The sequence below is a fragment of the Astatotilapia calliptera genome, chromosome 11 (genome assembly GCF_900246225.1).
Source record: "Astatotilapia calliptera chromosome 11, fAstCal1.2, whole genome shotgun sequence".
NCBI classification, from domain to species: Eukaryota; Metazoa; Chordata; class Actinopteri; order Cichliformes; family Cichlidae; genus Astatotilapia; species Astatotilapia calliptera.
In genome coordinates this window covers 12,032,059-12,043,699 of record NC_039312.1, presented here as the reverse complement: position 1 = coordinate 12,043,699, position 11,641 = coordinate 12,032,059, and the positions used below count along the sequence as shown (strand labels likewise).

Genomic DNA, 11,641 nt, shown 5'->3' with positions numbered 1-11,641 from the left:
AATTTGTGCACATTGTTTATTCTGAAGAAAAATGTTGTTGTTTTGCAGTGTTAAAAAAAAAGTGCAAATGAAAAGATAGAAAAGAAGATAAATATGAATTAAAACAGGCCAACCCAACAATACTGGCAAACATACACTGTTAAAAAGAAATCCTAGAAAAACAGTAATATTCTGGCAGCTGGGGCACCAAAATAATACCATGAAATAACAGAAAATAACTTTCCCATAAAAATAAGGTTTTTTTCAGTAATGACAATACAGTTGGTTGCCCTAATTTTACATGGGATTTTGCCTTTTTCAAGTGCTTTTAAACATTAAATTAGGAACATTTTAATGTGATCAAGCAATGAAATTACCTATAAACAAGGTCAATGAATGTGGCAATATGAATAATAATACTTAAATGTACAGAAATATACAGTTAACTTAAATAATAGTGGATTGCATGCCTGGGGACAGACTGACAGCTCGAACCGGCAACCTTCCGATTACAAGGCGAACTGCCAACTCTTGAGCCACGATCGCCCTATATAGCAATAACAATTATTATTTGATGTAAACAAAGTTTATAGGAATCATGTTATATATTTTTCCATAGCATTACATTTGAATTTAACAGTTCAATCCTTCACATAACGGACAAATATTTGTGCAATCATGATACATCTGTGAATGTATTTTAACAATCTAAATATGCATATGTACAGACAAATACATTTAAAAAACAAGGACATTATGTTTTATTACATTACAGTGATTTTACATTAATTTACATTTAAAATGTGAAATCACAGACTATTGATGTAAATTTAATGATATTCTAGAAGAACAGAACAAAACTGCAAAATACACAGTAAAATACTTTTATATTAGGACTTGTTCTTACAGTGTAGGCAGTCACATGAAATGAACTTACAAACATATAAACAAGCAAATCTACTATAATTGCAATTTTTCCCATTCTTGATGCACATTCATGGATTACCTATTAGATTGAGCTTTTCTGTGTCACACATTTTCAACTGCTCACGTGACCTATGCGCTGATAGAGCGTGCCGAATTGAATTGAACTGGCCGAGAAACTGGAGGGGAGCAAAGCAGAATGCGGTGAAAAAAATGAACAAAAGAGATAAAGATAATAGAACGTGGGGGACCATTTTGAGCAAAACAAAAAGAGAGAGATTAAGGAAAAGATGAGAGGAGCAATGACGTCATTCACTCACCACATCCCAGTTTTCTTCCTGAATGACCCAAAGTGACTCTGCTGGAGTTTTAGGAGGGATGAGAGACCAGAAGTCTGTTCCCCGCCTCCTCCTCCTCATTTCCTCTCATCTCTTTTGCCCTTGTGCCCCTATATAACCACTGACATAGACCCTGTTTCTCTCAGAGTGGTGCTCGGTGGATAGGATACAGGTGTTTGCCTGTCAGTTTCATACTCAGACAGATTTATTTTTTGACTAGCTGATTTTTCTGAATTTGATTTGCTGACAGCACAGTTGTCGTTTGAAAGATCGGTAATCTGCAGACAGGTGAGCAAGATGAACCAACCAACTCGCATCCTGACATTGGCCTTGCTGCTCCTGCAGCTGATGGACAGCATAGGTAAGATCTGCTGATGTTTTTAATGATTTTGAAGTGGAAATGCAGAGTTGTCAGAGTGGGAAAACTGAGACTGTGGTCTATGAAAACTGTGAAGTGTAAGGATGAAATTATTCAAGAAAACTATGCTTTATTGAGAGACACATCCACAGAGCATTGGAGTGTTTAAACTGGATTTACTGGGGGGAGATGTGTTGTGCATGTCATTCAACTGCTGTCTGTTAAATGTTTAACAATGAACTAAAAAGTCCTGATAGGTGATTTAGGAACAACAGTGTTACTGTGTTTGCTTTGGATGAGATGTTGCTCTGTGTTTTTCTTCTTCCAAAGAGAGGAAAAACATCCCAGACTAAAACCAATCTCCTCTCCTGTCTTCTCCTCCAGATGCTAAAATGAGCATCATTTCCACTAAACTAGATATTAAAGTTGGAGATGAGATCTTGCTGTTGTGTAAAGGTGAGTCGTTTATATTTCTTATCTAATTGAAACGATTCAGCATGAACATATTTTACAATCCAGCTTTATACTCTTGTGAAGGTATTAAAATAAGGCTACAAATTATATTTTTTTCCCCCTCTCTTTTTCTTTTTGACCTTCTTGTCTCTCCTCTCAGCTGGAGCAGAGGGAGACATAACCTGGCAAAAGGATGGGGAGGACATAGATGATGAAGAGATTGTGAATAAGTTGGACGAGGCCTCCTCCAAATTGGTAATTAAGAAGGCTACAATGCAGGATGCTGGCAGGTACACCTGCCACTGCGATTTTGACAGCGGACATAAAGATGATGCTCAGATACAGCTGTTTGTTTATGGTACGTAACAGCTGGCGGCACTTTTTCCATTTAAACTTTAAACTCAGTAAAATGTATGCTAGGACTTGTTGCTTTATCCTTAATCTTTTCCTCTTCTGTCAGATGGGCCATCCTTTGGAAGCACTAAGACCTACCATGAGTTTCTGGAGGGTACAGATGGGCTGGTACCCTGCCTGGTGACTGGACAGCCACAGGTGGATGTTCAGTGGTTTAAGAACCAGCAAGAAATCTCTAATGGTAAGAGCAAAAAATGGGAACATAGGACCTGATGCTACCCTGCAATATGAAGGCTTGCTTTGTGATTTAAAAAGAGCGTTTTGTGAACCTTTTGTGAACATTCAGTTTCCCAAGCAAACTCTCCTGTAAACTTTAGAGTCGTAATAAGCAAAAGTTAGTGTATGACTATCATAGCCAAAGCTGCTCTAATCAATATTTCTGCATCAAAATAGTTTTTAGTTAATTTTTTCTGCCTTTCTTCTCTTGCTTCAGTGGGAGGGCATATGCGTAAGCAGTCTGATAACACGCTCCGTATTGAAAAGGTGAAGAGAGAGGATGCTGGGACATACGTGTGCAGAGCTCAGATCAGAGGGAGGCCGTCAATCTTTATGGAACTCTCTGTTTCTGTTGTTGTCAATGGTAAGTGACTGTTTTGCACCAACACATTCATGAGGCTGAATTATTATCATCACTTCCTCATTGAGTTTTAGAATGAGATTAACAAACAAAAAAAACCCACCTGAAAATGTACTGAAACTCAACCCTCTCCTGCAGCTCCCCCGACTGTGAGACTGAGAGAAGAGGTGAAGAAAGTGTTGGCTGGACCTGAAACTAACGTCTCTTTGTTGTGTTTGGTGGACGGTCTGCCACAACCCAACATCACCTGGACCATGTAAGACCACATTTTATGATTTAATAATAAAAATCAAATGTATGGTGTTACGACTGTGACCGTAATTGTGTGTGGATTTGAGTGTCTAGGTGCTCCTCCGGGGTATGTTACGATTTGGCGTTGGTATTGTATTGTTTTTGTGTGACTGTTATGTGTTTCCTACTTTATTTTGAAGGTCTGTTGTTATCTTAGTGTGTTCAGTTTACGTTTCCTTGTCTCGTCAGTTCTGATTTGTCCCAGCTGTGTTTCCCTCCTGTGGTCCATTCCCTGATTGCTCCCTCCATGTATTTAAGCCCTGTGTTTCTGTATGTCATGGTCGCGATCTTCTTCCCCCCGTTGTAAATAGTTTGGCGCCTTGTGTGTGATGTAAATAAATATTGTGTTTTGCTTTAAAGAAATTAGTTGTTGATACTTTCGTTTTGGGATGATTTTGGCGGAAACCCGTATTAGTTTTTTCTCGTGTGTTTTTACCTTATTTTTATTTTCCTTATTTTTGTTTTTCTACGTTGCACCCCGGTTGCCTAGGCCGGGGTGTAACATGTGGGGGCTCGTCCAATCGCTGAGGGGTCCGAGGACCGCTTCGGCCGTCCGCCGTCGCTGGAGGGTCCGAGGGCCGGTCCGAGGGACCGCCTCAGCCTTCGTCGTCTGCTGGAGGGTCCGTGGGACCGCTCCAGCCTTCATCCGCCTTCGCTGGAGGATCCGAGGGACCGCCCCAGCCTTCGTCGTCTGCTGGAGGGTCCGTGGGGCCGCTCCAGCCTTCATCCGCCTTCGCTGGAGTGTCCGAGGGACCGCTCCAGCCTTCGTCAGCTTCGTTTGTCTTCGCTGGAGGATCCGAGGACCGCTTCAGCCGTCCGCCGTCGCTGGAGGGTCCGTGGGACCGCTCCAGCCTTCATCCGCCTTCGCTGGGGGGGTCCGAGGGACCGCCTCAGCCTTCGTCGTCTGCTGGAGGGTCGGGGGACCGCTCCAGCCTCCATCAGTTTCATCTGCCTCCGCTGGAGGGTCCGTGGGACCGCTTCAGTTTTCATTTGCCTTCGCTGGGGGGTCCGAGGGACCGCCTCAGCCTTCGTCGTCTGCTGGAGGGTCAGGGGGACCGCTCCAGCCTCCATCAGTTTCATCTGCCTCCGCTGGAGGGTCCGTGGGGCCGCTGCAGTTTTCATTTGCCTTCGCTGGGGGGTCCGAGGGGCCGCCTCAGCCTTCGTCGTCTGCTGGAGGGTCCGTGGGACCGCTCCAGCCTTCATCCACCTTCGCTGGAGGATCCGAGGGACCGCCCCAGCCTTCGTCGTCTGCTGGAGGGTCCGTGGGACCGCTCCAGCCTTCATCCGTCTTCGCTGGAGTGTCCGAGGGCCCGCTCCGGTTTTCCGTTTCCACTGGAGGACCCGTCCAGTCATCAGCGTCGCCTGCGGGACGGTGGCCGGTGCCGTATGGGCTGGACATGGAACGAACATTTTTCGTTGGGGTTGTATGTTTTAAATGTTTGTTTTTTGGGTGGGGGGTATGTTAGGTCTATGCTGGGTCAAGTGTGCTGCCTGTGCAGGTGTTTACCGATCACAACCCACTGATGTTCCTTTCCCAAATGTGCAACTCCAATCAAAGACTTATGCGCTGGTCCTTGTTGTTGCAAGATTTTAACTTGGAGATCAGTTACAAGAAAGGGAAGGATAACGTATTGGCTGACACCCTGTCTAGAGCACTGTCTCCTTGAATTAAACATTTTGGGGTTAATGTTAATTCTTGGGTAAGGGGGTGTTACGACTGTGACCGTAATTGTGTGTGGATTTGAGTGTCTAGGTGCTCCTCCGGGGTATGTTACGATTTGGCGTTGGTATTGTATTGTTTTTGCGTGGCTGTTATGTGTTTCCTACTTTATTTTGAAGGTCTGTTGTTATCTTAGTGTGTTCAGTTTACGTTTCCTTGTCTCGTCAGTTCTGATTTGTCCCAGCTGTGTTTCCCTCCTGTGGTCCATTCCCTGATTGCTCCCTCCATGTATTTAAGCCCTGGGGCTGAACACGATCTGAGCACGTTACATCCCTCTCTCTAACGGCATCACAAAACCTCTAAGGTTAAACTTGTCAGATTTTTCACACAGTTCATCCTTTCCTTTTTATTTAATTCACATATATGCATGCTTGTCACAAAATGTAAATAATGTTGTTGTTGTTGTTGTTGTTTTTATTGGTTTTAATTACCACCATAGCTGAGGGAAAATGTACAATCAGCAAAGAAACTGGGTCACGTTGTGTTGATGTTTGGACTAGTCCCCCTGACGCTCTCCGTCACTAATGTAGCGTGACATCTACACTGTGCATCAGCGGGTGGAGCAGAGTGCACGTGTCTAAGGGGGCTGTGTGTGTGTGTTCCTTGATTTCCAGCTTTATCTCTGCCTCCCTCTCCTGGCCTCGTTTTCTCCATTCCTGATATCTAAACAGTCTAACTATCTCATATTGCATAGCATATTAACATGAAAAAAATAGGCAATTTTCTATTTATTTCATTTTTTCCAGGCCTGTTCAGTTTAACCCCTCCCGTCATCACTTCAACTCAGACAGCAGCCAGCTGACTATACAGTCTGTTGTGAGGGAGGACTTTGGGGAGTACGTCTGCACGGCCACCAACAAGATTGCTGAGAGCAGCGCTACCATCATGCTTCATGTCTTTGGTTGGTTTGATTGTGTTTCACTTTAAAAACAGCTGTGCTAGAAAAACTCTTTTTAAATCTTGTTTCAGCAGTTTGTGTCACGATCATTGATGTGTTTCATTTCAGAGGCCCCCGAGGTGTTTGTCTCAGCAGAGCAGCAGCGTGTGTTGGTGGGTGAGGCTGTATCTGTGTCCTGTAATGTGACTGGCCATCCCCACCCTGAATTACACTGGCTCAACAAGCAAAATGGACAAACACTGGTAAGACTGTATAAACATAAATACTTAGATTCAAACAGCAAATTGTGTAGCTGAATTCAAGGACCTATATGTAAGCACTAATCCTGAATTGAAAAATTTGATAGAGCCCATAATGTTATATGGTTAAATATATGTAATGTTTTTTAAAATGTTTTTACCTTCTGTCTTTTTCTCTCTGTCAGAGTTCAACTTCAGGCCGCGTGCGAGTGGTGGATAATGTGTTGATGATTGATGAGGTGGTGCCCTCTGATGGTGGATTGTATTCCTGCATGGCCATCAGTTCTTCTGGAAATGCATCAAGAGATGTCGCCGTATACAGTAAGAGTTTTTCTCTGTCATATATGGTTAAATGGAGAAAGTGCCTTTATACTTTATTTATAACACCAGTGCATGTTCTGTTTCTTTTATATTAATTTGTGTTTTGCTGTTCCCTTTTTCATTTTTTTCATTTTACACCCTAACTTCAGCTCAGCCCGGTCCACCTCTCTACCTGTCAGTCTCTGCGGGTCCAGCTTCAGTCCACTTCTCACTGAAAACCACACCTGTGAGTGGAGGAACACCCATCACAAGTTTTGTCCTGCAGTGGAAAGAAAAACCCACAGAGCAGTGGAAGGAGAACACCGTCCCGGCTACAGGTGAAACACCTCCTCTTTCCAGCCGTGTATATGCATCAGTCATCATTTACACTTTCACCTGCTCACAAGTAAAAGTTTTATGAATGTGTGAATGAGTAGTAGGACTTGAATATGTGCAGTATCTGATGCTGTTTGTGTGTTTTTTGTAGATCCTCTTGTTATCAACCTCAAGCCGTACACTTCGTACACAGTACGTCTCTCTGCACTGAATGCAGTGGGACGTGGAAAGTTCTCTGAGACACACAATGTCCACACACAGGGAATACGTAAGTTCTTCACACATTACCAACATATTATATAAAGCATACATTATATCTCTAATTCATTCCATAAATTTAAATAGGAGTGAATGAATTACTGGTTCACACTGTGCAGGATGCTTGCTGATGTTTTTGTGGTACTACATCCTTATCTGCCATCATTACTTTTTCTTTTCCATGTCATCTTCTTCCGTCTCCTGATATTCACTCGCGCTGTTCATCACATGATGTAATCCACCGTCATCCATCCTCAGAAGGTAAAGTTCTCACAGTTTTTTGCTAAACTAACCTGACATGCTAATTTAAGTAAATCAGTCAAATGCAGTGATCAGGTTTTAAATATTGTTATGAATTCTTCGTGTTTTTCTTGCGTCGTTCCCACAGGTGAACCTGACAGTCCAGTTCTATCCTCTGATGAGATGAAAATAGAGAGCAACACCTTCTCTGTCCCTCTTAAACACACGGTAGATGGTGGCAGCCCTGTGTTGCAGTTTAATGTTCGATACAGACAGGTAAGAGACAGCATGAGCCTGTCTTTGTGTTTGTCTCCATCAACCCATTTCCCTTGATTAAGTCCTTTGGTTGCTCTGCTGTCTTTAACCAGGATAAAGAAGAGGCTGAGTGGAAGGAACTGCAGATGCCACCTGATGCTGACTCTGTTTCCCTCAAAGACTTGGCTTTTGGTTCAAACTATCAGCTGGAAGTCTCAGCAGTCAATGCCAACGGTTCCTCCATACCTGCCACATTCAACTTCACCATCGCAGAACAGTCTGGTATGTGGCCTCTTGAGATCTGCAGCATATACGGAGCTAGAAGTTATTCTTAGAGTGTAATTTATACATTGAAAAACTGACACTCATACAAAATCACGGCAGATCTACCTGAATAATAGAATTTTCTTGTCAGAATAAAGATGTTTAATGTTTTCTGTTTGCGCATTGAGACTTTTTCCTCTCTCCCACCAGCCAAGAGCGGCATGACCAAAGGCGCTGTGGTTGGCATCGTCATGATCATCTTTCTGGTGGTATTCATTGCTGTCGATGCCACCTGCTGCTACAGAAACCACTGCGGCCTGCTCATGTGCATTGCCGTGAAGCTCTTTGGGCAGAAAGTTCCAGGAATCAAAAAGCTGGAAGAAGGAGGTGAAAAGGGGTAAGTGTTTGGAATAACCTGGAGGAGATGAAGCTTATATCATATATTTCCATGATCATAACTCATATATTTATGTGTTTTGTCTGCAGAGAAGTAAAGCTGAAGGGCATGTCCACTCTGAAAAGCAGTATGCAACAGGTGGGGGTCCCACTCAAGGAAGGGAAATGTGACAAGGCCCCACTCACCAAGAATGAGTACGTTCATTTTCTCCCACACACTGTAAATCTACACAGATATGTCATAAACATGCGTTGAGAATCTCACCGACTACTTCTTTTCGTCTCGCAGGAAAACCCAACCTGATAGAGACCTGCCCAGCATTAATGCATGAGACAAGAAAACAAAGACGGGAAGATTTCATGTACTTTACAAAGAACAGAAGAAGAAGTGAAGTAATGATAGGTGCCATGGGAAAGGGCAAACACTTTAACACTCCGTAGGGGACTGGCTGACTTTGGCCTGACCCAAACCTCTGAACGGTTTCAGTCAGTGGACAGCGATTCTTTGTGCAGCCTCTCGTGACAGCACCGTCCTCTCCTCAAGCTTCTAGCTGACCTGGTTGATACGTGACTGCAGACAGGAGATTAGCAGAAGTTTTTTTGTTACTTTGTCTGCTTTTACAGGGTAATCCTCATGTCTGTGGTTTACAGGCTAAAGCCATTGTTGTTACTTTCTAACTTTACACTTGATTTATGAAAAAAAATCATAAAGACACAACAAAGGTTTGCCTTTCACATTTGAATGTTACACAGGCGTGAGGACCTAGTTCATTTTGGTTTTTGTTACTAACTTTTTATTATTACTGCACTGTGGCAGCTCTACTAACTTATGTCTATGACAAAATATCCTATTAATGTAACACCAAATATGACAACTTTACCATGTGGACTATTTAAAGGGCAATATATACTAAACCTACACATAACCAACCTTAATTTAAAGTATGCTAATTTGTGTTGGTATTTATTGGGTTTAAAAGCCGTACCGTGACTAAATGAGAAATGTTGTAAAAATGAAAAACATAATTGGACTTTTTAGCCAGTTTTATTCTCAAGCACTTTTTTAGGAAAAGTTTTGAAGCTCTGCTAGTGTCACTGACCACTTAGGGGACCTTAAAATGAGATCCCTCTTTAAAGTACCTGTAATAATAGCCGACATGTATGATATGGTTGCTAGACACAAAACTGATTGATGTAACTCATTTTTGTATTTATGACCAAATTAATGATTACAGGGCGCAAGCTGTTCAAACGACAATTTATTTGAAGTATCTTCGAATTTTTGAAGGCGATGCATGTTTGTTTTTATATTATGTTTTTCACTGTACATTCTTGTAAATACATGTTACTTCTTTCTCTTTGTGTTTTATAAAAAACTTTGACTTGGAAAGCAGCTGTATGTCTCTTTTACTCACCAAATGAATGTTTTTCCCTTTTTCCTGGTGTAATTATCTCATACAGTAAAACTATGAACACTGAGAAAACCTGTTTTTTCTTTATTGACTAAGCCTATCACAGTTACATATAACACCTGGCTACTATATTTAGAGAGTTTAAGAATATAATATGTTCCATTAAAAAAAAGCCCTGCATGGAAATGACTGTGCTTCCACAGCTCACTGAGCGCCATGTTCAAATTTAATGTAAATGTATAAAAAGAATGATGACATGTCTCTGCTTCCTCCCACTTTACAAAAGTGAAGCCAAAAGCTTCTACAGTCACTGAACACAACATTTATTTAGCAGTTTTTAATTCCAGATCAACCAAGTATTGACTCCAGTTGTGCTGAATGGATTTCTGACTTAAATCCTTCAAGTAAGCAAGATGTACTATGTACTATAACTCACATGACTACAGCATTAAAAACCTTATTGTTCAGTCGTGGTATGCTGAGCTAATGTTGGTATTTTGATATCCAAGCAACTTTTTTGATACCAACTTTTTATCTTTCTCGAAATCCAGCTGTGTATAAACAGAGTTAAACTGTAGTCTCAGTTGCTTTCTTCATGTTTGGATGTTTAGGATGTGATAAACTCCAGTCACGTAAACATCTGTTGACTTCTGAAGAAAACATCAGGACTAGAAAACAAAGAAAAAAGTCTGTCTGCAGATGCAGTGCTGTGTAATAGTGAGTGTGATCAGCATGAGTATGATGTGGCTGCTAATCTGAATTTCTTCTTTCATGTAAATGAGATTGACCACAGTTATGACTGATGGCAGTTTTTTCTGTACAATGTGAGAATGGCCCATCATGTCTAAGATTACACACCACCTGACAGGCAGGCCACAGTGCTTTGTTTTATATAGTGGTGAGCGGCTATGCTGTCTCTATTCCTGTTCACCTCATACACCTCAAACTGTCAGTACAGCTCTGCACTAACTCAGTGAAAGCTTCTGCTTCTGAAAGTGAAAAAGCACTGAAAACTCCTACTTTTACAGAGGGACTATTGAGAGCGTCCTGAGCAGCTGCATCACTGTCTGGTCTGATGATAACTGCACTGTATCGGATCGCAACACCCTACAACAGATAGTGAGAACAGATGAGAACATCACTGGAGCCTCTCTTTCCTCCATCACAGACACTTATCGCACCAGCTACATCCGCAAAGCCACAGGCATTTTGGAGAAACCCTCACGGACACTATTCGCCCGGCTGCCTTCTGACAAGAGGTACCGGAGCATTCGGGCCCTCACTGTCAGACTGACAAACAGTTTCTTCCCCCAGGCTGTTAGACTCCTGAACACTCAGTGACTGGACTGACACACACACACACACACCCTCATACACGTCACTACCAAGCACTTATCTGCACAATTTCATACATACACAGACAGCACACCTTCATACACCAAGTTACTTTTTGCACAATGCTCAGTCATTTCTATTGCAGTTGTGTCTGCACTGTCTTGTGTCTGTAACGTTCTGTTCTGTCTTGGTTTTGTTTTTGCATTTTTTGCACATTGCACTTTATGTAGTCCTGCGTTGATTGTGTGTTATATGTCATATGTAGCACCAGGGTCTTGGAGGAAGGTTGTCTCATTTCACTGTGTACTGTACCACTGCACATGGTTGGAATGACAATAAAGCCACTTGACCTTGACCTGTCTATCTCGGGCCAGGATGTTGATATGGAGCAGTATAGATGCCTGAGCATCCACATTAACAACAGGCTGAAATGGAAGACTGTATACATTGACTTTATTCTTCAGCAATTTACACTGAACATTGAAGTTACCATTTTAATGTCTTATGATTCGATTTCTGTGGGCGGGGGGGGGGGGGGGTTGGTTTTTTTAGCTCCTTTGTTTTACTTTATTTCATTTATATCTAAATAATTTAACTATTTTCTTTTGAGCATTTTTTTAAAGCTATCTTATTTATGTAACTTTTTTATAGATT

General features: G+C 42.0%; 1 protein-coding gene across 1 annotated transcript; it reads left to right on the top strand.

Annotated features, from left to right (window-relative positions):
- Positions 1–953: 953 nt before the first annotated feature.
- Positions 954–9,630, top strand: ncam3 (neural cell adhesion molecule 3). The gene is made up of 17 exons (XM_026185474.1): positions 954–1,602; positions 1,984–2,055; positions 2,213–2,410; positions 2,513–2,647; positions 2,900–3,046; positions 3,182–3,299; positions 5,801–5,955; positions 6,061–6,194; positions 6,377–6,512; positions 6,662–6,829; positions 6,979–7,095; positions 7,344–7,346; positions 7,474–7,601; positions 7,694–7,862; positions 8,055–8,241; positions 8,331–8,435; positions 8,530–9,630. The coding sequence occupies exons 1-17, from the start codon at positions 1,539–1,541 to the stop codon at positions 8,570–8,572; spliced, it is 2,079 nt and encodes a 692-aa protein (XP_026041259.1). The 5' UTR covers positions 954–1,538; the 3' UTR covers positions 8,573–9,630.
- The last annotated feature ends 2,011 nt before the right edge of the window (positions 9,631–11,641 follow it).

What these genes read in the sequence shown, in the direction of transcription:
- ncam3 (XM_026185474.1), top strand. Translation starts at nt 1,539, where the DNA reads ATGAACCAACCAACTCGCATCCTGACATTGGCCTTGCTGCTCCTGCAG. An exon ending in CCCAACATCACCTGGACCAT is followed by an intron (nt 3,300 to 5,800) that starts GTAAGACCACAT and finishes CATTTTTTCCAG; the next exon opens with GCCTGTTCAGTTTAACCCCT. An exon ending in GAAGAAGGAGGTGAAAAGGG is followed by an intron (nt 8,242 to 8,330) that starts GTAAGTGTTTGG and finishes TTTTGTCTGCAG; the next exon opens with AGAAGTAAAGCTGAAGGGCA.